The sequence below is a fragment of the Giraffa tippelskirchi genome, chromosome 7 (genome assembly GCF_054371585.1).
Source record: "Giraffa tippelskirchi isolate mGirTip1 chromosome 7, T2T-mGirTip1v1.2.pri, whole genome shotgun sequence".
Taxonomy (NCBI): domain Eukaryota; kingdom Metazoa; phylum Chordata; class Mammalia; order Artiodactyla; family Giraffidae; genus Giraffa; species Giraffa tippelskirchi.
The window spans coordinates 138788955-138816619 of record NC_137281.1 but is presented as its reverse complement, the minus strand read 5'-3'; the positions used below and the strand labels follow the sequence as shown (position 1 = coordinate 138816619).

Sequence of the window (27665 nt, the reverse complement as noted above, 5' to 3'; positions counted from 1 at the left end):
GAAATAGAACAGAATCTACAAACTGTTAAATATTAAAAATAAGCTAATTTATTTGCCATTTGCAGCAACATGGATGGACTTGGAGGACATTATGCTAAGTGAAATAAGTCAGACACAGAAAGACAAACACTGATGTTACTTATGGAACAGGGAAGAACACATCTGACTCCATATTGGATCTGTTTCTTTTATTTTATCCTCTTATTCTAATGCTTTTACTACAATAAATTAAAGAATGCTGCCTGTAGCCTGAAATACACAGGACAGCCCTTTCTCAAGTCTCTCACCTTCAGAACTTTTCCATTCATACATATACAAAAAGCTGCAGAACAGAGAATAACATTTGTCTTGCTGGCGGTTTATACAAACACTGTGACCAGACCTAGTGGACACCTGCAAGAACAAAGGATTCCAGCACAAAGAAGTTTGCACAACCAACCACACCCTTTCCTCTTTTTACTATAAAAGAAACTTGAATTCAGGCAAGATGGTTCTTTGGGGCACTAGTCCACCATCTTCTCTGTCTGCTGGCTTTCTAAATGAACTCTATTCCTTGCCCCAACAACTCATCTCTTGAATTACTGGCCTGTTGTGTGGCAAGTAGTATGAGCTTGGACTCAGTAACACTTATATGTGGAATTCAAAACACAACAAACTTGATTGGAATGTAAACTGATATAGTCACTGTGGAGAACAGTATGGAGACTCTTTAAAAAACTAAAAATAGTACTATATGACCCAGCAATCCCAGCCCTGGGTATATACCTGTAAAAAACCATAACTCAAAAAGATAAATGAACCCTAGTGTTCACTGAAGCACTATTTACAACAGTCAGGACATGAAAACAACCTAAATGTCCCTCAATAGAAGAATGGATATAGAAGATGTGTTACATATATACAATGGAATATTGCTGCTGCTGCTGCTAAGTCGCCTCAGTCGTGTCCGACTCTGTGTGACCCCACAGACGGCAGTTCACCAGGCTCCGCCATCCCTGGGATTCTCCAGGCAGGAATACTGGAGTAGGTTGCCATTTCCTTCTCCAGTGCATGAAAGGGAAAAGTGAAAGTGAAGTTGCTCAGTCGTGTCCGACTCTTAGCGACCCCATGGACTGTAGCCTACCATGCTCCTTTGTCCATGGAATTTTCCAGGCAAGAGTACTGGAGTGGGGTGCCATGGCCTTCTCCGAATGGAATATTAGTCAGCCATAAAAATAAACGAAATTGTGCCATTTGTAGAAACGTGGATAGACCTAGAGTGAAGTCAGAAAAACAAATAGCGTATAATATTGTTTATATGTAGACTCTAGTGAAATGATACAGATGAACTTATCTCATCTTAGCTCAACTGGAATGCCATCGCCTTCACTAGCTTTGTTCGTAGTGATGCTTTCTAAGGCCCACTTGACTTCACCTTCCAGGATGTCTGGCTCTAGGTGAGTGATCACACCATTGTGATTATCTGGGTCGTGAAGATCTTTTCTGTACAGTTCTGTGTATTCTTAACACCTTCTGCTTCTGTTAGGTCCATACCATTTCTGTCCTTTATCGAGCCCATCTTTGCATGAAATGTTCCCTTGGTATTTCTAATTTTCTTGAAGAGATCGCTAGTCTTTCCCAATCTGTTGTTTTCCTCTATTTCTTTGCACTGATTGCTGAGGAAGGCTTTCTTATCTCTCCTTGCTATTCTTTGGAACTCTGCATTCAGATGGGAATATCTTTCCCTTTCTCCTTTCCTTTTTGCTTCTCTTCTCTTCCCAGCTATATGTAAGGCCTCCTCAGACAGCCATCTTGCTTTTTCGCATTTTTTGCATTTCTTTTCCACGGGGATGGTCTTGATCCCTGTCTCCTGTACAATGTCACGAACCTCTGTCCATAGTTCATCAGGCACTCTGTCTATCAGATCTAGTCCCTGAAATCTTTTTGTCACTTCTACTGTATACTCATAAGGGATTTGATGCAGGTCATACCTGAATGGACTAGTGGTTTTCCCTACTTTCTTCAATTTAAGTCTGAATTTGGCAATAAGGAGTTCATGATCTGAGCCACAGTCTGCTCCCGGTCTTGTTTTTGCTGACTGTATAGAGCTTCTCCATCTTTGGCTGCAAAGAATATAATCAATCTGATTTCGGTGTTGACACTACTATGTATAAAATAGATAACTAACGAAAATCTATTGATTGGCAAGGGAACCCATCCCAATGCTCTGTGGTGACCTAAATGGGAAAGAAAGCCAAAAAAGAGGGGATATATGTCTATGTAATGCTGACTCACTTTGCCATACAGCAGAAACTAACACAACATTAAAAAGCAACTATATGCCAATAAAAATTCTGAATTTGAAAGATGGTAATGATAACCCTATATGCGAGACAGAATAAGAGACACAGATGCATGGAACAATTTTATGGACTCTGAGGGAGAACGTGAGGGTGGGACGTTCTGGGAGAATAGCATTGAAACATGTATATTATCATATGTGAAACAGAACACCATTCCATGTTCGATGCATGTGACAAGGGCTCAGGGCCGGGGCAATGGGATGATCCAGAAGGATGGGATGGGGAGGGAGGTGGGTGGGGGGTCCAGGAAGGGGAACACATGTAAACCCATGGCTGATTCATGTCAATGTATGGCAAAAACTATTACAATATTGTAAAGTAATTAGCCCCCAACTAAAATAAATAAATTTATAAAAAAAAAAAAAATTAGTGAATAAAATAAAACAAACAAAAAAATCAGACTCACAGATATTAGTGGTTACTGTTGGTGGGAGGAGGCCATAAGTGAGTAGGAGAAAAAGGGTTATTATGTGATCACATGTGTGTGTAAAACTTCCGAAAACTACAAAGCGCTATAGAATTTAAAGAATCTTTCATTCAATTAAAAAATTAAATTTTTAAAAAATTTAATGAATAAAAAATAAGTTAATTTAGCAAGGTTGCTGTTCAAAAGACCAAAATACAAAAATCAATAGTACTTCTATGAATATAAAACAACTGGAAAATGAAATTTAAATAGACAATACTATTTACAACAATATTTTTAAATATCATTCTTTAGTTCCTCCTCACTTTCTGGCATTACAATGGTATCATCTGCATATCTGAGGTTGTTGATATTTCTTCTGGCAATCTTGATTCCAGCTTGAGATTCCTACAGTCAGGCACTGTACATATATTTACATGATGTACACAGCATATAAGTTAAACAAGCAGGGTAACAATAAACAGCCTTGACATACTCCTTTCCCAATTTTGAACCAGTCAGTGTTCCATGTCCAGTTCTAACTGTTGCTTCTTGACCTGCATACATGTTTCGCAAGAGGCAGGTAAGGTGGTCTGGAATTCCCATCTCTAAGAATTTTCCATAGTTTGTTGTGATCCACACAGTCAAAGCTTTTAGTGTAGTCAATGAAGCACATGTTTTCTGGAATTCCCTTGCTTTCTCTAACATCCAACAGATACTGGCAATTTGATCTCTAGTTCCTCTGCATTTTCTATATCCATCTTGTGCATCTGGAAGTTCTCAGTTCATGTACTACTGAAGCCTAGCTTGAAGGATTTTCAGCATTACTTTGCTAGCATGTGAAATGAGCACAATTGTATAATAGTTGGAACATTTTTTGGCATTGCCTTTCTTTGTGATTGGAATGAAAATTGACCTTTTCCAGTCCTGTGGCCACTGCTGAGTCTTCCAAATTAGCTGCCATATTGAGTGCATCATCTTTCACAGCATCATCTTTTAGGATTTGAAATGGCTCAGCTGGAATTCCATCACTTCCACTAACTTTGTTCATAGTAATGCTTCCTAAGGCCCAGTTGACTTCACATCACAGGATGTCTGGCTTAGGTGGGTGATCACACCATCATGGTTATCCGGGTCATTAAGACCTTTTTGTATACTTCTGTATATTCCTGCCACCTCTTCTTAATCTCTTCTGCTTTTGTTAGGTCCTTGCTGTTTCTGTCCTTTATTATGCCCATCTTTGCATGAAATCTTCCCTTGGCATCTCTAATTTTCTTGAAGAGATCTCTACTCTTTCTCACCTTATTATTTTCCTCTGTTTCTTTGCATTGTTCCCCTTAAGGCTTTCTTCTCTCTCCTGATGTTCTCTGGGTTTCCCTTGATAGCTCAGTTGGTAAAGAATCCACCTGAAATGCAGGAGACCCCGGTTTGAATCCTGGGTCAGGAAGATCTGCTGGAGAAGGGATAGGCTACCCACTCCAGTATTCTTGGGCTTCCCTTGTGACTCAGCAAGTCAAGAATCCACCTACAATGCAGAAGACCTGGGTTAGATCCCTGGGTTGGAAAGATCCCCTGGAGAAGGGAAAGGCTACCCATTCCAGTAATCTGGCCTGGAGAATCATGGACTGTATAGTCCTTGGGGTCGCAAAGAGTCAGACATAATTGAGCAAATTTCACTCACTTCTATTCTCTGGAACTTTGCATTCTGTCAGATATATCTTTCCCTTTCTCCTTTGCCTTCTGCTTCTTTTTTTCCTCAGCTATTTGTAAGACCACCTCAGACAACCACTTTGCCTTCTTGCATTTCTTTTTCTTTAGGATGGGTTTGCTCACCCTTCCTGTACAGTGTTACAACCCTCCATCTATAGTTATTCAGACAGTCGGTCTACCAGATCTAAGCCCTTGAATCTATTCGTCACCACTAATGTACAATCATAAGGAATTTGATTTAGGTCATATCTGAATGGCCTGGCAGTTTCTCCTACTTTCTCCAATTTAAGCCGGAATTTGGCAATAAGGAGTTCATGATCTGAGCCACAGCCAGCTCCAGGTCTTGTTTTTGCTTATTGTATAGAGCTTCTCCATCTTCGGCTGCAAAGAATATAATCAATCTGATTTCAGTATCGACCATCTGGCGATATCCATGTGCAGTGTCATCTCTTATGTTGTTGTAAGAGGGTGTTTGCTGTGACCAGCGTGTTCTCTTGGCAAAACTCTGTTAGCCTTTGACTGAGTGAGTGTTAGTTGCGTCAGCCGTGTCTGACTTTTGTGACCCCACAGACTGTAGCCCACCAGGCTCCTTTGTCCATGGAATTCTCCAGGCCATAATACTGGAGTGGGTAGCCTTTCCCTTCTCCAGGGAATCTTCCTAACCCAGAAATCAAACCTGGGTCTCCTGCACTGTAGGCAGATGCTTTGCCATCTGAGCCTCAGGGAAGCCCCTGTTAGCCTTTCTCCTGCTTCATTTTGTATTTCAAGGCCAAACTTGCCTGTTACTCCAAATATCTCTTGACCTCCTACTTTTGCATTCCAATCCCCTATGATGAAAAGGATATCTTTTGTTGGTGTTAGTTCTAGAAGGTCTTGTAGGTCTTCATAGAACCATTCAACTTCAGCTTCTTTGGCTTTTATGGTTGGGACATAGACTTGGATTACTGTGATACTGAATGGTCTGCCTTAGAAACAGAGATCATTCTGTTGTTTTTGAGATTGCACTCAAGTACTGCATTTCGGACTCAGCTGCTAACTATGAGAGCTACTCCATTTCTTCTAAGGGACTCTTGCCCACAGATAGCAGATACAACGCTCATGTGAATTAAATACACTCATTCCCGTCCATTTTAGTTCACTGATTCCTAAAACAAAGCTAGTGGAGGTGATGGAATTCCAGTTGAGCTATTTCAAATCCTCAAAGATGATGCTGTGAAAGTGCTGCACTCAATATGCCAGCAAATTTGGAAAACTCAGCAGTGGCCACAAGACTGGAAAAGGTCCGTTTTCATTCCAATCCCAAAGAAAGGCAATGCCAAAGAATGCTCAAACTACCGCACAATTGCACTCATCTCACACGCTAGTAAAGTAATACTCAAAATTCTCCAAGCCAGGCTTCAGCAATATGTCAACCATGAACTTCCAGATGCTCAAGCTGGTTTTAGAAAAGGCAGAGGAACCAGAAATCAAATTGTCAACATCCGCTGGATCATCGAAAAAGCAAGAGAGTTCCAGAAAAACATCTATATCCGCTTTATTGACTATGCCAAAGCCTTTGACTGTGTGGATCACAATAAACTGTGGAAAATTCTGAAAGAGATAGAAATACTAGACCACCTGACCTGCCTCTTGAGAAACTTGTATGCAGGTCAGGAAGCAACAGTTAGAACTGGACATGGGACAACAGACTGGTTCCAAATAGGAAAAGGAGTACGTCAAGCCTGTATATTGTCACCCTGCTTATTTAACTTATATGCAGAGTACATCATGAGAAATGCTGGGCTGGAGGAAGCACAAGCTGGAATCAAGATTGCTGAGAGAAATATCAATAACCTCAGATATGCAGATGACGATGACACCACTCTTATGGCAGAAAGTGAAGAAGAACTAAAGAGCCTCTTGATGAAAGTGAAAGAGGAGAGTGAAAAAGTTGGCTTAAAACTCAACATTCAGAAAACTAAGATCATAGCATCCAGTCCCATCACTCCATGGCAAATAGATGGGGAAACAGTGGAAACAGTGGCTGACTTTATTTCTCTGGGCTCTAAAATCTCTGCAGATGGTGATTGCAGCCATGATATTAAAAGACACTTACTCCTTGGAAGGAAAGTTATGACCAACCTAGAAAGCATATTGAAAAGCAGAGACATTACTTTGCCAACAAAGGTCCATCTAGTCAAGGCTATGGTTTTTTCAGTGGTCATGTATGGATGTGAGAGTTGGACTATAAAGAAAGCTGAGCGCCGAAGAATTGATACTTTTGAACTGTGGTGTTGGAGAAGACTCTTGAGAGTCCCTTGGACTGCAAGGAGATCCAACCAGTCCATCTTAAAGGAGATCAATCCTGAATATTCATTGGAAGGACTGATGCTGAAGCTGAAACTCCAATACTTTGGCCACCTGATGCGAAGAGCTGACTCATTTGAAAAGACACTGATGCTAGGAAAGATTGAGGGCAGGAGGAGAAGGGGACAACAGAGGATGAGATGGCTGGATGGCATCGCCGACTCGATGGACATGGGTTTGGGTGGACTCCAGGAGTTGGTGATGGACATGGAGGCCTGGCGTGCTGCGATACATGGGGTCGCAAAGAGTCGGACACGACTGAGCGACTGAACTGAATTGAATCTGATTTTAAATATATATGATAATACAACTGATGGAGTACAACCTCCACTCCCAAAATAAAGTTGAAGAAGAAAACTTCAGAGAATTTATACTACCAGATATCAAGACTTAGTACAAAGCTACAGTAATTAGGATATGTAACACTGGTACGAAGACAGACAAATAGACCAATGGAACAGAAACACTCTAGGAACAATTCTGTCTGATTTATATAAAAGGTACTCTATAATTTAGTGAGAAAAGGACTTCTTTTTTTTCAAAAAATGGTGCTAGATCAACTGGATAGTCATATGTTCTAAAAGAAATTCTTGATCTCCGCCTCATGTCATTCAGACAAATTAATTTGAAATATATCAGAACTTCAAGTAAAAGGGAAAGCAATAAAGCTCAAGAATATTTTGGAGAATATTTTGATGATCCTATAATAGGCAAAGCCTTTCTAAATAAGACACAAAAATCCACTAAAGATAAAAACAAAATTTAATAAATTGAACTTCATTAATAATAAAAATTTTTATTTATTAAAAGACTTTATTAAGAGAGTGAAAAGACTCACCACAGACTGGGAGAAGATAACTGCTATACATATACCCAGAGTTCCCATATTCAGAATTACAAAGAATTCCTACAAATCTGTAAGACAAAGACAGCCCTATTAAAAATATTTATTTTTAAAATTAATATATTAAAAAGTGCTCAACATCATTTTTTACCTCGGAAATATAAATTAGAAATCACCACACACTGACCCCAGAATGGTCAAAATTTTGACAAAAATGTAGAGCAATGAAACTTTCCTCCATTACTGGCAGGGACAGAAAAACAGTACATCTTTTGGAAAAACAGTTAACTCAGAAATTCTACACCGAGAATAGAGACAATATATGTATCAAAAAAATTCATATGAGAATATCCATGACAGCTTTATAAACAATAGTCAAAAACTAGAAACAATTCAAATGTCCATAAATAGAAAAATAACAATCCAATTCATTCAGTGGAATACCACATATTAATAAAAAGAATAACTGCTACACACAACAATGAGGATAGTATAATAGACATAATGATGAATGACAGAAGTCATTATACTTATATAAAGTTCAAGAACAGGCATAATTAATCCTTTACAATAAAAATGAGAATAGTGATTATTTGAGGGTGGCAGAGGAATTAGATATTGACTAGTAAAAGGCATAGGGCTTCCCTGGTGGCTCAGTGGTAAAGAACCCACCTGCCAATGCAGGAGACTTGGGTTCGATCCTTGGGTCATGAATATGCCCTGGAGAAGGAAGTGACAACCTACTCCAGTATTCTTTGGGCTTCACTGGTAGCTCAGCTGGTAAAGAATTCGCCTGCAATGCAGGAGACCCTGGTTAAATTTTTGGGTCGGGAAGATCCCCTGGAGAGGGCATAGTAAAAGGCATGAAGGAAAATTCTGGACTGCTGGAAATGTTCATGGGTGATACTTACAAGGATCTATACATATGAAAAATTCATGATACTGTAATTTAACATTTGTGCATTTTACTGTATATATGTTATATCTCAGATTCTAAAACTTCTACACTACATAATTCAAATGGAATATTTGGGACAAATCTTACTACAAAGGATACACCATATAATTTATTTTAATACGCAAGACTAGGAGTAAGGTAGCCTGGATTTTAGCTCCAACTCTATCATTTAGATGTGTAACGTTAAATAAGTCATTTAACTGAGTCTTAGTTTCTTTATACACTACAGGGGGTTAGTACACATAATCCTTAAAGTTCTTTCTAAATCCAAAAATCTGAGTCTTTAAGATAAATTGCTTAATTTAAAAAATCAAATTTCAAACTACTACAGAGTCACCTAAAGCCTGAATGTAGCAAAACCTAATTAACTCTTGTAATTCTAACTGAAGCAGGTTAAAAGAAGTACATGCTGCTGTTTGTTCTGAATCCTCTATACTCATATTTAAGCTCATCTACTTTAGCCAAGACATTCTGGAGCCACCCCTTCTGGTGTCACCCAAAAAACCTGACAGCCAGATTACCTTTCCTTGTTTTCCTAAGGATGGGTTTTTAATTCTTCCAGGCCTCACTCAAACAGTATCTCCTTTAAAATACCATCCCCTCCAACAGCCACTCAGTCAAAATTAATTGTTCTTCCTCTGTGCACCCACAGTATGCTGCTTGAACTTCTATTATAGCTCTTATTTCATTCTGTATTACTACATTCTGTTCCTTGTATTCTTGTATGTAATTACACCCTTTCCAGAAGGATATACTTCCTCAGCCAACCATATCATTCAAATCAAACTTAGAAATCAATGAGTAACAGTATAGTAAGATCACCTGCATATCTGATTCTATGTTAATGGTGGCAAAGTGAAACAACAGATACTAAATGCTGCTGTCCCCTACTCAATGCAAGAAGAAATTACAATGAATATTCAAATACTGAACTAATTCAGCCTGTTGTCCAGTAGAACAATGAAATAAACAAAGGCAGATAGGTGAATAAAATAGCAAATTAGGCCTGAAATGGGGAAACAAATTATTTATTAAAATAATCTCCAAATTATCTTATGTCAGGAAATAGTTGATTAGGGAGAAAGCAAGCGAACTACTTAGTGGTTAAATATTTAGTATCCCTTTTCTGTTAATTGACCCTACTCCTGTCCACATAGTTGGTACAACATAACCTCTATGCTCTGATCACAAATGATTGGTCCAGAACAAAGTTCTTTCTGAAATATTTTAGAAACACAACCAGGAAAATAAAGTCAGTCCTTCTCTGAATGAATGAAATGAGAAGATCTAAACAACACAAGAATAGTCAATGGTAATGTTTTTTCCATTATGAAAAAGGTAGAGCTGTGGTAAGACAAAATAGAGCTTACTTTACAGAATGAAGCAAAAACAAAAAACAGTTGTGAGGACCTTCAAACCCTAGGTCCAAAATTTCTAGCACCTCATCCCATGTTTAGGCTCAGTGAAATAAGACACTCCATTATTCTTACAATAAATTTCCCCTTTACTAAAGCTAGTCCATTTGAATTGTCACTTGCAACCAAAACAACCCTGCAACAGACTGTTATTTTGATGATCCCAAATTTATTGTGCTTCCTGGTATTCCTAGTCTCTTTCCACAGTGACTCGGGGCTAAGCCTCTGACTATGTTGATCTAAATAAGGTTCGAAGTGAGGCTCTGCCAATTTCAAGCCTACCCCTTAATTGTCCTGGCAGCTCTGTTTCCTTCCTTTCACAATGCTTGCTCTTGGAATACTTGTTGGAACTCAGCCGTAACACCATGAGGCTAATGAATCAGACAGGTGGAGAAATCCACATGCAGGAGAACCAAGACCCTGGACAACAGTTCCAATCAAGCCTCCAGATGACTGCAGCTAGACCAGAACTCTGACCAATGTCACGTAAAGCAGAACTACTGAGCTAATTCATAGAAATGTGAGAAACATTAAATTGTAGTTTTAAACCACAAAAGTTTGTGGTGGTTTATAGGGCAAATAAAGTTTGACTCACATGCTGCTGCTGCTGCTGCTAAGTCGCTTCAGTCGTGTCTGACTCTGTGTGACCCCACAGACGGCAGCCCACCGGGCTCTCCTGTCCCTGGGATTCTCTAGGCAAGAACACTGGAGTGGGTTGCCATTTCCTTCTCCAATGCATGAAAGTGAAAGTGAAGTCGCTCAGTCGTGTCTGACTCTTAGCGACCCCATGGACTGCAGCCTACCAGGCTCCTCCATTCATGGGATTTTCCAGGCAAGAGTACTGGAGTGGGGTGTCATTGCCTTCTCTGATTATAAAGACCAAAAAAAAAACTAAGCCTGCTATCCAGTATTTCTCTTTCCAGCTAGTCAAGATACTAAAGGATAGAAACATATGTTGCCATAATGCAGGTAACTTAAAATTATACTTTCCTAACAGAGACTATGTCTTTCAGCATGGATTGGGAAGCTATAGTGCCTTTGGGCCAACCTGGACAACCAACTGTTTTTGTAAATAAAGTTTTACTGAAACACAGTCATGCTCACTTATTTACATATTGTCTATGGCCGCTTTTATGCTATGAGGGCAGAGCTGAGTAGCTGTAACATAAATCATATAGCCAGCAGAGCCTAAAATATTTATTATCTGGCCCTTTACAGAAAAAGTTTAGTAAACCCTGTCATGCACTGCTTGTAAGTGTTTTAATATATAAATGACTAAAACTGTAAAGCTACTTTACAACCAACTCCTCATACCTAAAAGATGACACTGTAAACATTTAGTAGTTTTAGCTTAACAAAACACACGGCACATATTTGCCAAAGGCTGAATGTTTGTGTCCAGCCTTCCAAATTCACATGCTGAAACTGATTCCCCTAGTTAGTGGTGTTTGGACGTGGGGTCTTTGGGAGGTGATTAGGTCATGAGGACCTAGCCCTCATGAGTGAGATCAGTACCATTAAAAGAGAGACTCAGAGAGTTCCCTCCCCATTTCTGCAATGTGAGGAAACAGAGAGAAGATGGTTATCTACGAACCATGAAGTAGGCCCTCACTAGACACTGAAGCTGATGGTAACTTGATCTTAAACTTCCCTGACTCCACAACTGTAAGAAATAAATTTCTGTTTGTTTATAAGCTACCCAGTCTATAGTACTTTGCTATGGCAACCCAAACAGACTTAAGACAGTGACTGAATTGGACTGCACTGTCTGTTAACAAGTCAGGCTATAGTCAAACTAACAGATTAATTAATAGGAAATGACAGACCAGGAAAACAACAGTAATAAAATCAAATCCGTAACTATTTAACTAAAGTTCCTACTTATGGGGATAGGAGGGTCCCATTTCAAGTTTCTAATGTATTAGACAGGACCCACTTCTGAATTGCATTCAAAATCAGAAAGGAATGAATGTTTCATTATGATGCATAATTGGCAATCTTTCAATTAATAATGCTTCACAGATGTGTCTGCAGGAAAAAAATGGAAAATCCAAGTCCAGTATTGACATAATCAATGGTTAGCAAACTTTACTGCCTAAAATCATCTTTGACAATGCTTTAAATTTTATAGATTTTCTCTTGGTATTTGGTACTTTATAAAATATCTCTCACCTTTTATATATAATATGCATTTGTCTTATGTCCCTAGTCAACCCAAACACAGCAAGGTCTAGGCTTTGGCTCACTGTCCCTGGGGTTTACTATTTTCCTTATATATCAATTAAAACTCTTCTATAAATCAACTATTGTCTAATGTAAATAGTTTCATTTTGCTATCACTTTACCATCCTGTATTACTGCCTCATCTAACATTTAACACCACTGTATAACATTTAAAACTCTTCCACCTTCTTAACTACAGTATAGTACCCCATAACTATAATACGAACATATCTGTATATAGAGGCAGTTTTCTCCACAGATCTTAACAAACCTTAGAGACTATAAGAAGCAGTTTCCCATATATACTTTAAACCTATGCCCCAAAAACCTCAAATTCTTGTCCTTAGTTATCATACTATAAACAGCATCTTCTGACTCTAACAACACCAAAATTAAGCTAGAAAATAAGGCTCTAGATCAAGCAAATCCCCAGTATAGTACTAATCTTTAATGATGCTCCTTAAATAAAACAGAAAAAAAGCATGAAAATTAATCATGATTGGGTCATATAGCTAAAAGTTACATTGTTTGCTTTCTATTATCATATTTGTAAAGGTAATTAGATTCAAATTTATTATAATATATAACAAGCACGTAATGATTATTTCTTATGTGGGCACTCACAAACATTTACATGTATTATTTCACTTACCAAAACAACCCTCTTAGGCAAGCAATGGATTATTCCTCATTTCATGGGATGAGAAATTTGAAGCTTACAGAAGTAATTCTAAAAACTTCACTTAACTCAGGTATAAACACAGGCATGAACCTAAAGCACAATACTGTTCATTGAAGCTATATGTCTTATTTTTACAATAGCTTCATTTTAAATATTTAACAGCAAAATAATCATAATATTTGTGATTGCTAATTTATGCTTTCCAGGTCTCTGGCATATCACTACAATTTAAATTTAAAAGGAAAAAGGTAATACTTCAAAACCTCTTAACCACTATTACCCTTCTAGGCTTGACTGTGTGAATCAGTTATTATGCTTACATGTATATAATTTGTATACTAAATCTTAAGCGTTTTGCAATGTGAACTCTCTGTGTCACTCATGTGACAGTGAATGAAATAAAATTGCATATACTTTGCAATGGAAGTAACAGATGTTATTTCCATTTACAGTTGGTATGAATGTCAGTGTCTTTTTCCAGCAGTTTTCCTGTTTGAAGCAAGGAAGGCATTTCAAATCAATAATTTTGTTGTCAGTAACAGACTGTAGATTACGTGACTACTAGCAGTGAGAGTATGGTAAACATGAGGTATGTTCCTGAGATTGAGATTATTAAGATTTTAGAGCTGAAGAAGATTTTAGAAAGCATCTCTTCATCTTTACATTTACAGATAATGATACCAAATGCTCACTGGAAAAATCCAAAATAGAACTTATTCCAATATTCTTTCCCCATACAGTAGTAACAGAATCAAGAATGGCTGTTGCTATCATAGATTTTCTGAATAAAATAATACATTCAGCCAATCTTTTAATGTCGAAAGAAGAAGAAAAACGTCAGAGATGATAACTGGGAAATACACACATACACACCTTTTAAAGGCAAATCCAGAAAAAAAGAATTAATTTTCATAGTAGCGATTACTATTGGAAACCACTATTTCTACAGCAAAAAGCTAAAATATTAACAATATAAAGGCATTAGACAGACTTCCAAAAGATCATTTTCAGGACAAAGACCATTATTTCCCAAAGAAGTGTTAAACAGAATTCTGCTTTGTCTTGAAACAGCATTCCATCTTCAAAAAGTTTTGGCAACACTAGACTAAATAACGTTCAACAGGCTCCACAACTGCAGTATTACTCACATCTTTAATATGCTCTAGTATACTGTTAACCTCCATAAGGAGGGATATAGTATACAGCACTTTCCAAATTTATTTAACCACATTAAAAACTCTTAATATCATACCTATTATAACATTTCCCAGTGTTACTAGAACAGAACTTAGGAAACACTGGAAGGGATCATTGGTAGAAAAAGAAAACTAAAGACTCATAACTGAACAAAACTTTAAATAAAGCAATATAAAAGAACTGTTGCAAAAACTAGCAAGATCTTACTGTTACATGCATGTGCTGTGCTATGCTTAGTCGCTCAGTTCTATCTGACTCTTTGTGACACCCCCAAACTCCCACCCCCATCCCCCACTTTCTGTAGCCCCCATGGCCCCTTTGCTCCTTTGTCCATGGGATTTTTCCGGGCAAGAATACTGGAGTGGGTTGACATTTCCTCCCTCAGGAGATCTTCCCAACCCAGACATTAAACCCTCATCTCCTGTGTCTCCTGCATTGCAGGCAGATTCTTGACTGCTGAACAACTGGGGATTCCTACTACATGTATATAATTCAAGAAAGAGTTGTATCTCAAAAGAACTCAAAAAGATTAAAAAGATAAAACCAAATGAAGATGAGAATATTACAATTAGTACAAACTTGTCTTCCAAAAAGGGTGTAATTTTTATCAATATTTTTAAAAGCAGATACTGTTTACCCCAAAATTCTATTTACAGTAATTAATCTTACATTTAAAAAAAGCTCACAAATATGCAATAATAAATGTACCATGTTATCATCTACAGCATTTGACACATGAAAAATTAGAAAAATTAGAAATTCATCAATTGAGGATTGATTAAATATAGTGTAACCTATGATGATATATAACAAACATTAAAAAGAAAGATGTGCATCTCTATGAACTATTAAATGCCAAGGAGTATACTGTAGTGGTTAACAGCTTTACTCTAGGAACAGCCTGTGTGTGCGTGCTTAGTCACTCAGTCATGTCTGACTCTTTGTAACCCCATGGACTACAGTCCGCTAGGTTCCTCTGTCCACGGAGTTTCCCAGGCAAGAATACTACAGTGGGTAGCCACTCACTTCCCCAGAGATCTTCCTGATCCAGGGATTGAACCCAGATCTCCTGCACTGCAGGCAGATTCTTTACTGTCCGAGCTGCCAGGGAAGCCCTAGGAACAGCTCTAGGAACAGTTCAACTCAGTTTGGCCTTTTCTCAGCGTGGCCTCTCATTACAGTAATTTGAGCAAATTACTTAATCTCTCTCTGCTACAATTTCTTCTAATGAAAAATGGAGATATTGATACTATGATGAGGATTAAATAAATTAATAGGTTCTATGGCAGGCTCTAGAAAATTATTTCACACTTGGTAACTCTCAATTAACCCTGTATTATTATTTCCACTAACATGAAAAGTTGTCTGAACTATGATGAAAAAAGAGGAAGGTACAGAATACATACGAGTAAAGATCACAAACTCTAATACCTACCAGGCAAGGCAGATAACAGGTTAAGTGGGAATTGTGGGAAACTAGAGAATACATGCCCTATCTCAAGAGGACAGCTATTCTAACCAACTAAGGTAATGGCACCCCACTCCAGTACTCTTGCCTGGAAAATCCCATGGACGGAGGAGCCTCGTAGGCTGCAGTCCATGGGGTCGCTAAGAGTCGGACACGACTGAGCGATTTCACTTTCACTTTTCACTTTCATGCACTGGAGAAGGAAATGGCAACCCACTCCAGTGTTCTTGACTGGAGAATCCCAGGGACGGTGGAGCCTGATGGGCTGCCACCTATGGGGTTGCACAGAGTCGGACACGACTGAAGTGACTTAGCAGCAACTGTCCTATGGGAAGAGGTTACAGTATTGCTGATCTTAAAAAACTAAAAATACAGGTTAATATAAAATGTCTTTTGTAATGTTAGAAAGATGCTTTTTTGTAAAGACACAGTATGGGCCTAATGAAACATTGTACTGGTTAGTTATGGTCCATAGTCTACCACTGACTGCCACAAAAAGGCATTTATAATAGATGAGAAACTAGAAGTAGGGAAGGGGGCAAGTGTGTAAAGTCACAGCAGAAAAGAAAACGCTATAGAGAACTATAGTACCACACACCACAATAAAAGGTATTCGGAATAGAATACAGAAACATCATTGCTCAGAGTACAGTTGGGATTGTGCTTGAATCCCGGCAGGGCCGCAGGTGTGACCTTGAGCAAGTTACCTGATCTCTATTTCTCAGGCACAATAAAAAGGAATAATATATTTCCTTATAAAGGCTATAAAGATTAAATAACATGTGCCAAATGCTAAGCACAAGCAGGACATATTTATGCCATATAAATATGTATGTATATATATAAACTCGACAGATGTTAGCTATAATTACTTAAATCTGATTAAATAAGATAATTAAATTATGTTCAATATTTTCTATCTTAGAAAGCAAAAATGTATAACGGTTTAAAAATTTGTATCAAAAATGATTTAATGTGAAACAGTTTTGGTGCTTATACTTAGCCACATCAAATAAAATACAGAAGTACTTTATTACTCAAAATGCAACCTAAATGAAGCATGATTTGTCAGACTCTAACTTGACTAAGGAGTGTGTTCGTGTTGGTACTAAAATATAATCTCCAAGAGGATGACCGTGTCTATCTTCCTCATTGTGGTATCCCTCACTTTAGCACAGAGCCAAGCACATAGCAGGTACTGAGTATTGAATACATTGTTTTCTGTCTCCCTCACAGTAACTAGATAAGGTAAGCATAATTTCTCCTGTTCAAAGCTAAGGAAACTAAGGTAAAATGCAGTTAAGTTGTCTTGAAAGTGGTAAAAGATGTAGAACTTTTGACTCCTATTTTATGCTTTTTTGCCTATCAGAATTAACTTTCAAAATAACAGCATTTTCAGAATCTTTTACCTATAATTTCAATTTTTAATTTTTTAAAATAACAGTTTAAAAAACTACTCTAAAATAACTCTTACACAGATTATGCTCATCAACTTAATTATATAAAAATCAGAAAATATATAAACACATAAGAAAAAATAAAAAGAAAATATATAAATAATATATTAAATTTGATAGTATGAAATATCTCAAATACACATCACTGATATCATCCTGTCAACAGTAATAAATGTATGGAAAAATACTAAACCCCACTCCACTTACCCTGAATTCTCCTTTTAGTAATAATAGTGAAGTTCTTGTTTATCTAAACGTTGCTGAACTACTGTTTCCTAAACTACTAAGTGTCACACCACCCAGTTTTTCTTTTTTAACATCACTGATACTTCATTAATATTAATGAAATACTTCATTAATAGATCCTATAACAAAAGGGCAAAGAAGTGAAGAACACAATCACCTGTTTCAAAAACTGTAAAATCTACTTTAAATAAGATGTTTATACATGAAGCTATTAGCAAATTGCACCAAAATAGCATATGCAGAGGAAAGAAGATTATTGAGTACACAATTAACACTTGAAAAAGAATAGTTTGAACTGCACCAGTCCACTTACACCTAGGATTTTTTTTTTTTTTTTTTGAGTAAGTACTGTAGTACTACATGATCCAAGGTTGGTTGAATTGACAGAACCTTGGATAGGGGAGAATCAGAGAAGACAGACTACAAAGTTTAACCCCAGTTGTGGACTGTGGGGCAAGTGGGGCAAGTGATGGTATCCCTATTCACCCCTCCCACATTGTTAAAGAGTTGACTGTATAATCCAAGTTAGACACATATAGTAGAATTTTCACATACATTATCTCAGTTCTTAACAACCTTGTGAAGTAAACATCACTACATTCATTCTGGAGAAGGAAACTGAAATTCAGACAGGTAAAATGAGCTTCCCAAAATAAAGGGCAAATCAGAGTTTGAAATACAAGTCTGACTCCAAAGTCTTTTTTTTTTTCCCCTTTAAACTACATCTTGCAGCCTCCCACATGTACATTATAGGGTATAGGAACATTTATAAACATTACAAGAAAACAAAGACAGACATCATCATAGAGAATAATTCCTAGAAAAGATTCTGTTGAGGAAATGAAGTGTGAGCTGAGTCTGAAATTAAATGTAAAACTGAAACCACTGTTAATTTTGTGAGTGATACCACAAAAATTTCTAAATGAAAAAAGAATCTAAATATTTTCCCTTAGGCTTGTAATCACTGAAATTTTTTATCTTTTCTTCCATTTCTTATTCTCTTGTATTTTCAATGTATAATCTACCCCTCCCCCATAATGATTCCCACTATGCTGCTGCTGCTGCTGCTAAGTCGCTTCAGTGGTGTCCGACTCTGTGCGACCCCATAGACGGCAGCCCACCGGGCTCCCCTGTCCCTGGGATTCTCTAGGCAAGAACACTGGAGTGGGTTGCCATTTCCTTCTCCAATGCATGAAAGTGAAAAGTGAAAGTAAAGTCACTCAGTCGTGTCCGACTCTTAGCGACCCCATGGACTGTAGCCTACCAAGCTCCTCCATTCATGGGATTTTCCAGGCAAGAGTACTGGAGTGGGGTGTCATTGCCTTCTCCGATTATAAAGACCAAAAAAAAAACTAAGCCTGCTATCCAATATTTCTCTTTGCAGCTAGTCAAGATACTAAAGGATAGAACATATATTGCCATAAGAGCCTCCTTCATGTTAATAGTGAGAAAAGTTGAAAGAGTTATAGAACTTCACTGGCCAGACTAGCATTAGATAATGAGTCTCCCAGAGTTCTTACTATGGCCCCGCGCTCCTTAATTTTTCCTACCCAAGGCACCAATAACAGAAGAACAATGAGGTCTGGAGTTATATAACAGGTTCACTTGAAATTTCTTTGAAGTTTAATTTTATCTAAAAGCTCCTTCAAAATTCTACATTCATGCCTAATTTACTCCTGCTTATTGTAGTATTAAAATGGCTTAAATACTACATTCTAAGTAAAATTGATATTTCAGGAATTATTATGTTTGTTTCCATAGCTTCGTTTCTAAGGCTTAGAATCGTTAACAGTATCCGTGTTCAATGTCATGTATCCCAACTTGAAGAAACAGGGCACAAATTGTGTAATGCTCCTTTCACAATTCCTTGCTCCTTTATTTTTCAAATGAGGATATTTTTTAAAGCACAGTAAATTTAACTCCGTTTTTTCAAAATGTATACTTACTGGCAAAACTATTGTAAAAGTTGTTGCAGTTGTTTAATTTACATCTTCAAGCAATTCTACATACTCAGTTTAAACTGATTAAGTACAAATTCACTTATAAACTCATTAAACCACCTGGATGGAATCTCTACATCACAATACCTCATTAGACATTTGCTTTTCTGAGAGGTCACTCAAAAATTAAGTAAGGTTGCACACTATTCATATTAACAACAGATCCAATTACTTTTAAACAAGTTAAATAATCTGTTTTTCTTCTCTCCCTAGATGTAAAGGAAGATATCCCTTGTGGTTTCATTATTTTCTTTCTCAGGATTTCCTTATTTTAACATCTCAAATTCCAAATATGCTTAGTTTTTCAGTCTTATTTACAAGTTCAAAGTATAAACTTTATTTTACTCATTATTTCAAAAAAGCACCCCATTCACCTTAACCCGGAATCGATCACCAGTAAGAGAAAAACAAATTCATTCATCATTTCCTCCCCAATAACAAGCTGCTGATTCTCTACCACATACCCCAGTTAAAGTCAAATAGTCATAAGTATCTTTAATAGTTAAAACTCTTAACTAAGTTTGTGTACTACTAGTTAATAAAGTCTTTGATCAAAGGTAATAGTATTAAATGTATTCAACAGAATCTAATGTAATGATTTCTTAATCACTAATACATTGCTTCCAATCAGAAATTCATGAAGGAATGACCTAGTTTGAGAAATAAGCTTCTTTTTAATAACAGTCATATAGGTCAATATTGGTATGCTTGACAGTACACAAAATTCCATTTTGTAGGATACAGGTTTTGTTTGCAATAGTGATTTGCCTTACTTAATGACAGCATTTATTCTCAAAAGATATATTTACTTATCTTTATCAATAAATGGGCTTTTCAGAAAATAATAATGACACACATAATATATAAAGATAGGGAGGAGAAGTGAAATGAAATAAACGAATGAACGATTCCAGAGTCATATGATTATTAAATCCTTGGCTTAGAACTTGTTTTTTTAATACATTGATTTTAGTCATAAATGACTGAAATACTCCCTAAATGTAACTAATATTTTAGTTTCTAGTTTACAATTAGTCTTTTATCTAATCTCTATTATCTAGTCTTATATATGTCTAATATCTCTTACTGATTACAAATCTACAACTTAGTGCAATAAAATGTATATTATTAGAGCAAAACCATGATTTTAAAATGCTCTTTTCTAAATATTTGCCTCTTTTTCTCATCCATATCACTATCAGTGAAAATTCAGGTAATGGATTATTATCTTTAGCTAAGTGCTCTGGTATACCAAACATCAGCAGTGGCTAGCTAATATGATACTAAACAGCCAATGGAGCATAATCTATTCCTGTATCAAAACATATATGTACTCTATTTTCCTGATGTTTTCATGGAGCTTATAGAGGTAGAAGTTGTCTGCTTCCCTAATAAACAGCTTCTTCAGAAATAGGGGGGAAAAAAAGGTGAAAAGTGACACATTTGATATAATGAACCTGCTGTATAATTGTTAAGACTGACTGTAAGTATAATTACTACTGAAGTTATAAAAAAAATAAAAAAGAAAAATTCTTACATCTGTCCTACATCTCATTTCTAGTCTCAAAGCAACAGATACTTGTTTACTTGCCTCATGTTATTCATCATCACATTGTCTTTAGTCTATTATAAATAGTAATAGAGAACATTAGAAATCGATATATTAAAAACTAGATCTTAGATTACTAAAGATCATATAACTTTCATTTCTAACAAATCAACATAAAAAGTTACTAATAAAGATATTGTTTTTGCAGATGGACAATAATCTTCAACATAAAGTGTTTTCATGATAACCTATGTAAATGTTCCCTTTTTCCTGACCAAAAAAATAATGTAACTAAAATATCCACATTACATTAATTATCATACTGATTTCCAAGTTCTAAATGATTCAAGACAGTGATACAAAAAAAGAAATGCCTTTGCTAAATATTTTCCTACTATATTCTTTCAAAATTTTAACAGTTAATCAATTTGATAAGTTTCAATAGGCTGTGTACCGTATTTACCAAATTTATAGCTGAGATAAGGATTACAAAAACATCTAGGAGATGAAATGTTTCAAAGTGGTATAAAAATTATCTTTCAAGGGAAGTCAATTAAAGATTTTAGAAATGACAACACAATTCACCAAAATACTACCATATTGTAAAATGTGTGCATTTCCTCTAAAATATGTAAAACCACTCTAAAACAGACTTAGATAAATTACTTGAAATCACTATTATGAAACATGAAGAGGATATTTTATAAAACAAGCCCTCCACCTTTAAGAGAGCCACAAATTATAACTCAAGAAGCATGGTTTTAAATGTGGCCTCAATTTAATTTTCTTAAGTATGAAATCATAGTATCTGCTTAAGTTCAGTAAAGAATAATTTTACATAGTAAAATTTCAATACTTGGAAGTTATACAAGACAAAATTGTGCAAAATGGTTTTATTTTTGTAGGTTTTCACTGTGTGTGGAATGTTAAGATCATAAATATTAAGCTATTCATAGCAAAATCCACTATTCACAAACATAGCTGGTGCTCTTTCCTGATTACTCTCCATGTTTCCAGGCTCTATCATAGTAGACAATATTTGTTTCAATAATTTTAAGTAAAAATCTCTCAGAATTATTTCTGACTTCAAATATCCATTTTATCACCAAATCCTATTGTCCTCTGCTACCATTTCTCCCAAATGTGCACCTTCCTTTTCATTCCTTCAGCTATATCCTTATTCCTGACCCTAGACTTTTCCCCCTAAACTACTGTGCCTCATTTTCATGAGATAGTTTGACAATCTGTTGTCTTTAATTCCACTGCCAAAGTTATCTTCTCTCATTGCCATTCTGCTTGTGCCACCTACCTATCCTACCTAGGCATTCCAGGGCCTTTGCATTACATTTTTATTCTGCTCAAGAGCCTCACCCTCAGCAACATATTCATTTATAAGGCTGCCACTGAACTGACTTTCAACTCCCATTAAAAATGTCAGTTTCTTCTCACCACTGATAAACATAACAAATTCTCTCTTCAGGTAATCACATTTGCTCCTAATCCATCTGAGTAAGGAATACCTTTTACATTTAGCTCTCAATCACACAAGTAATTTATTTAGACAATTTTCACACAGTGATTACATACAGTGTTCCTTTATTTGTTTGCATATCAATGTCATCCCTATTGGACTGCAGAGACACAGATAAGGGCTGCACCTTTCAAAGCATTCTGTGCAACAGCTATCTACCATGTCACTTGACTCAGGTAAGCTGATTCACTAAATAAAACTATCAGAGAAAGATTAAATAAACAAAAAAAGTTTTTTTAAAAATCTCTGTGGTTTAACTTGAAAACATTTATGACCTTTCATTTCCGTGGACAGTTACCACACTTTGGTTTCTATTAAGCTTTACTCTCACTATTATTCTAAAGTGCGAGTTGAGGGCTTATATACAGTATACAATTTTACACCCCGCAAAAAGACTCTTTAAAAATCAGCAATGCCAACTCCAAGATTTCTGAGTTACAACTGAATCTTCACATAAAGAAAGAGCTTCAGTACCAAAAGAAGCGAACAGCGCATCTTCTAATAGAGGGGGTGGGGGATGGTTTCCCTTCCCTGCAATAGATTTTAGGCTAGTTTCTCCATCGCAGGGGCTTTCAATTAGAAAAATTCAATAAATTACCATTAACATCTGGAAACAATATCAGAGAAAGACGACCCAGTTATTTAAAAGAGAATAAGGGGTACCATGAATGTCTTCTTCATAAAACTCAGCAGCCAAATTAAGCTTTGCATTCTTATCAACAGAGATTTTTCTCTGCCTAATAATAATAATAAAGCAAGTCTCATTCAATTCAGTCCCTTCTCGAGCACCGTCTCAACCTGTCAGAATTTGACAAGGAAAAAAAAAATAGAAGTGTGTGTGTGTGTGGTGGGGCGGGGGGAAGGGGTGGGGAGAACACGAGGATTCCCGTCTACACCGCTTCTTTTTCCAAAATCAGTTAAGTCTTGGATTTCCTTCCCTCCGAACTAAGCTCTCAGGTTCCAAATATAGTTCTTTAGCCCCCACCTCGGCACTCAATTACACATAAACCTTACCAACTACAGAACCCCAGCAGAAACCCCTACAAATCGGCTTGCTATTCATCTCGGAAGTCATGCCCTGCAGCAACTGCCTGTCGCCGAACTGAGGGATATTACCCAAATGCAACGCAACGGAATCAGACATGCAGAGCACACACGGCTTCCGCGAGGGAGGGAAACGCGACCCGGGAAAAGTGAGCTCCTCACAAGCCTCGGGAGGGTGGGGGGAGGTCCCAGAAGGGAGGAGGACAGAAGAGCCCGAGTAGGGGAATACTTCCCTCTCAAGTAGAAAGGCTAGATCCCCAGTCGCAGGCTACAGCCTTCCCTCTAAGAAAAGGAAGAGGCGGGCAGAGGGCCCTCCACTTGGGAAGGCAGAATGCAAACACTTTCCGAGGTCCGGGTGCAAGCCGATCCCCACCTCCCGGGGTGGGGGGGGGGGATGAAGGATGGTCCATGGGTGGCAGAGGGGATTCCCGGCTCGCGAGGGGCAGCCTGAGACCGAGCAGAGTTTCGCCTAAAGAACACCCATGTCATCTGTGGCCGGTGCCCCGCGAAAGCACTGCTAGAGCAGCGAGGGGCCGCCCAGGTAGGAGGAAGGGAAAAGAGGGAGGGGGTGGCAACGGGATTCCCCCCTCTCTGGGACAAGCAGTAGCCGAGGGAGCGCGCGGGCCAGCCGAGAGCGGCATGCTTCAGATTGCGGAGCCGGGATCCCGTCGCCTGCACCGGCAGCCAGGAGCCCCGCAGCGCCCGCCGCACCGGCCCCTCGGTCCCCAGGGGCCCAGGACTTCGGCTGCGAAGACACTGGGGCCTGACATCCCACGGGATCGGCCCCAGCTCCCGGGGGACCCCGCGGGAACACCCCAACCTCCCAGCACCTCTCAGCGGTTGTAAAAACGTCCGCGCCCCCCCCCGTCCCCTTCTTCTGCCTTCCCTTCTCCCGAGGCCGCAGAGAAGGGTCATCACAGGCAAGCCTGAGGCAAGCCGGGGACAGCAGCCGCGGCTGTCCTGGACCTCCTCCCCCGGTTACCTGTGAGGACTCCAACCCGGATTTGGTGGTCGTGGTTAGTGAGGATCATTCCCTCGGTCGCCATGTTTCCCAGCGCAGTCACCGCACTGACAGGAGCCGGGAGAAGCCAGAGCCCGGAGCGCGCGTGCCGGGAGCGCGCTCGCTTTGGAGAGCGCGAGAGCGGGAGCGAGAGCGCCCGGGGATCGCGAGCCGAGCTGGGAAGGAGGGGGAGGCGGCCGAGCGCTCCGCGGCCTGCGCGAGAGGCCGGGCCCCGAGCGCGCGAGTCCGCCGGGGTGTGGGGGGGCGGAGTCAGGGCGCGGGACCCCGACTTCGGGTCTCAGGCGGAGAGCTGCGGGTGGGGGACGCGGTGGCTACCCAGGGAGACCGCGCGGAGGCGTAGGAGCGAGGCGGCAGAGACTCGTGCCACTCTGCGGAGCGCGAGACCCAGCACAGCTAGTCGGCAGGAGACTGAGGGAAAAGGAAAGCACAAGCTCCCGAAATTGCGGGGGTGGACTCGGGCCAGGGGCGGAGCTACACCGCGAATCGTGGAACTCGTGGAGAGTGAGGGGAGGAGTGAGAGGAGGAGTGAGCGCTCGGTTGGGAAATGCTGGGAGCGGGAAGGAGCCGGCCCAGCCCAAACTGGACCAGGGAACGCTCCTGGGCGCGCGAGTAGCGCCGGATTGGCTAGGAGAACGCGGAGCGAGTGCGCGCGAGACACGAACGCAGGCTCCGCCGAGCCCCAGACAGAAGCAATCCCCTGCCGAGCCCGGCTCCTCGTCGTTTGTCAGCGACTCCGGCCGGCTCTTGGGGCTACCGAGCCAGCTCTCCCGAGGGAGAAGAGAAAAGGCGCCAGGGAGCCTGGAGGTGCCTTAGAAACCTGCGTGGGTGGCACGAACGCCAACTACTGTGACAGCCTGCGGTGAGCGAGGGAGGAGTTATCCTATCCTGCCTCATCTTCCCGCTTGCTGTTTTAGTCGACTCGACCTGCCGGAGGATTTCCCAACTCCAAGGCTGTACCTACGGGAGGATTCTCACTAGCGAAGCGTAGGAGCCTGCGGCAGAGCAGCTTGAGAAATAACAGGCTTCTGCGCCTCCCGCTGTCCCATGTTTTTGTGGCATCAGGCTTCTTCGCTAGAGGCTCTGCTTTTAGTTGAAAAACACCAGTCTTAGAGAATGAGATTAGAGAATGTTTCGCCCACCTGAGCCACAGTCGCAAAACTGGAACTAGAACCCCGGTGGTGGCAATTTTCATTTCAGTATTTGTGGGACGTGAAATTACCATGTAAATAGCTTTTGTTGACACTTATCTGCATGTGTCTTTCATGAAGTGTGTTATTAATCACCTGTGGCTATTTCACATCGGTTTCTTAGTTCCTTCTCTAGCCCTTTCAATTTCTGAATAAAACATGTACACCCATGTATGTATAATTTTTCTTCATAACTATAGTAAAACTGGGAAGCATAAAAAATTAAAAGCAAAATATCCCAAAAAAGTATAATTATCATTTGTACACAATGAACATCTCAATTTGATGGTTATATGAGTTTTATCATGCCACCTAGAACGTGGACTAATCTCTAACTGAAGATTCATATTGTTACATATTTCGTTTTAAATAATGGGAGTACATAGGAGATGATGGGTGGAATTGAGATAGAATAAAATTAATTAGTAAAATACTTTTGAGTATGTGTATTGCTAGTATTTTTGACAGGATTTAAAATTGAAGCCAGATCATGATCCCACTTTCTATAATAATCTATCACCATAGAGCCTGGGAGCTTGTGGATTCTGAACCAGTTTAAATGAGAGGTATATATGGGAAGTATGTTTACTTTATTTCAAACAAAGATAAGCAAATAGTTGGTTACTTTACCTTTCTATCTTTATTCCCTCTGCTGCTGCTGCTGCTAAGTTGCTTCAGTCGTGTCCGACTCTGTGCAACCCCATAGACGGCCTCCCACCAGGCTCTGCAGTCCCTGGGATTCTCCAGGCAAGAACACTGGAGTGGGTTGCCATTTCCTTCTCCAATGCATGAAAGTGAAAAGTGAAAGTGAAGTTGCTCAGTCGTGTCCGACTCTTCAAGACCCCATGAACTGCAGTCTACCAGGCTCCTCCGTCCATGGGATTTTCCAGGTACCCCATAATCTGAAATCCTTTTAAAATGTCTTGTATTTTTAGAGAGAGAAATTCTAATTCTGCCCACAATAAATTCTGTAACCTTAAATAAGTTGGGGCCTTTTTCTATATCCTTTAAATAAATTGGTGAATAAGCACCCTTTCAATTTAGAGTATTCTGTTATTTACTATTCATGGAAAGAAACTGGCAATTTTGTTTCACAAATAACAGAAAACAAGAGACTTTCTGTATCTATAAAAGAAGTAATGGTGAAATTAATTAAAATTTAATTGGGAAGGGTGAAGATGAATTAAGCCTTTTAAAGTACATGGAGGTTTGTTTGTTAAAACTACTAAAATTGTTGAAAAGTAATGTTAGAATAAAACTGGACAATTATAATAGATGCTTGTCTTTCAACAATTTTCCTCAAGTGTATTCATCTCTGCTGAATTTAGGAATCTGTAAAAAAAATTTATGCACACAACGAAATTTACACAGGAAAAGTCCAGCGACCTTACTGTCTAATATGACTTTTTCTTTTACCACTGGTTATTGAATGAATATTGGGTATGCACATGCTTCATAACTCCATGTGACATTTCTTCAGAATTCATCCTGGAATCAAGTTTACAACAAAGAAGGCTTTCTGGAAAGGAGAAAGAGAGTAGTATTTCCAACCTTGATAAATGTCTCAGGAACATATAGAGGCAGGGGGTGAGAGAGGAGAGAAAGTAAAAAAGTTAAAGGTTTGTACCTAAAGAATTAGAAATGCCCAAGGATTTATTCTCTCCATTACTGATATTTTAATAATGAAAATTAAGAGTTTACAATGAGAACTAACAGAAAAGATGGGTAAATATTTGGCTGTCATAATGATTTTCATTATAAAAGTTATGAAAGTTTATCAGTAGAAATGAATTACTGAAGGAAGAAAAGCTGAGTTTTTCTAGTAATGGTGTATTTACAATTAGCCCTCCTAGGACTTTAGTTTTCCTCTGGTTAGTCACACTTTCAATGTAATAAGGCAAAAATTTAGTGGCTTTTCTGGGGTTAGACTCTCCTCCTCATTAGCACTAGACGTCAACAGGAACAAATTTGGTAATGGATTATTTTTCTGCTAAGTCTTATTCTACTCTTGCCTCTTTCCTGATTGTCTAAATAGCCAC

At 38.7% G+C, this 27665-nt stretch overlaps 2 protein-coding genes across 28 annotated transcripts in view; one reads left to right on the top strand and one right to left on the bottom strand.

Annotated features, from left to right (window-relative positions):
- Positions 1-24488, bottom strand: part of GPHN (gephyrin) — a 525210-nt gene extending 500722 nt beyond the window's left edge. For all 18 annotated transcript variants that reach the window (XM_081513386.1, XM_081513387.1, XM_081513388.1 and 15 more), the window contains exon 1: positions 24401-24488. Coding sequence is in view for 15 of the 18 variants with exons in the window: in XM_081513368.1 (XP_081369494.1) it covers positions 24401-24464 (64 nt within the window). In the remaining 3 variants the exon portion in view is untranslated. The remainder of the gene's footprint in view (positions 1-24400) is intronic.
- LOC145514739 (uncharacterized) overlaps positions 21740-27665 on the top strand; it is a 240677-nt gene continuing 234751 nt past the window's right edge. For 7 of the 10 annotated variants that reach the window (XM_081513416.1, XM_081513414.1, XM_081513413.1 and 4 more), the window contains exons 1-2: positions 21740-25298; positions 26296-26516. In XM_081513416.1, the coding sequence (XP_081369542.1) occupies positions 24463-25298; positions 26296-26332 (873 nt within the window). In that variant the 5' untranslated portion in view covers positions 21740-24462 and the 3' untranslated portion in view covers positions 26333-26516. Of the gene's footprint in view, positions 25314-26295; positions 26517-27665 lie in introns of all 10 variants that reach the window. The other 3 variants (XM_081513418.1, XM_081513420.1, XM_081513419.1) reach the window with 1 other exon arrangement.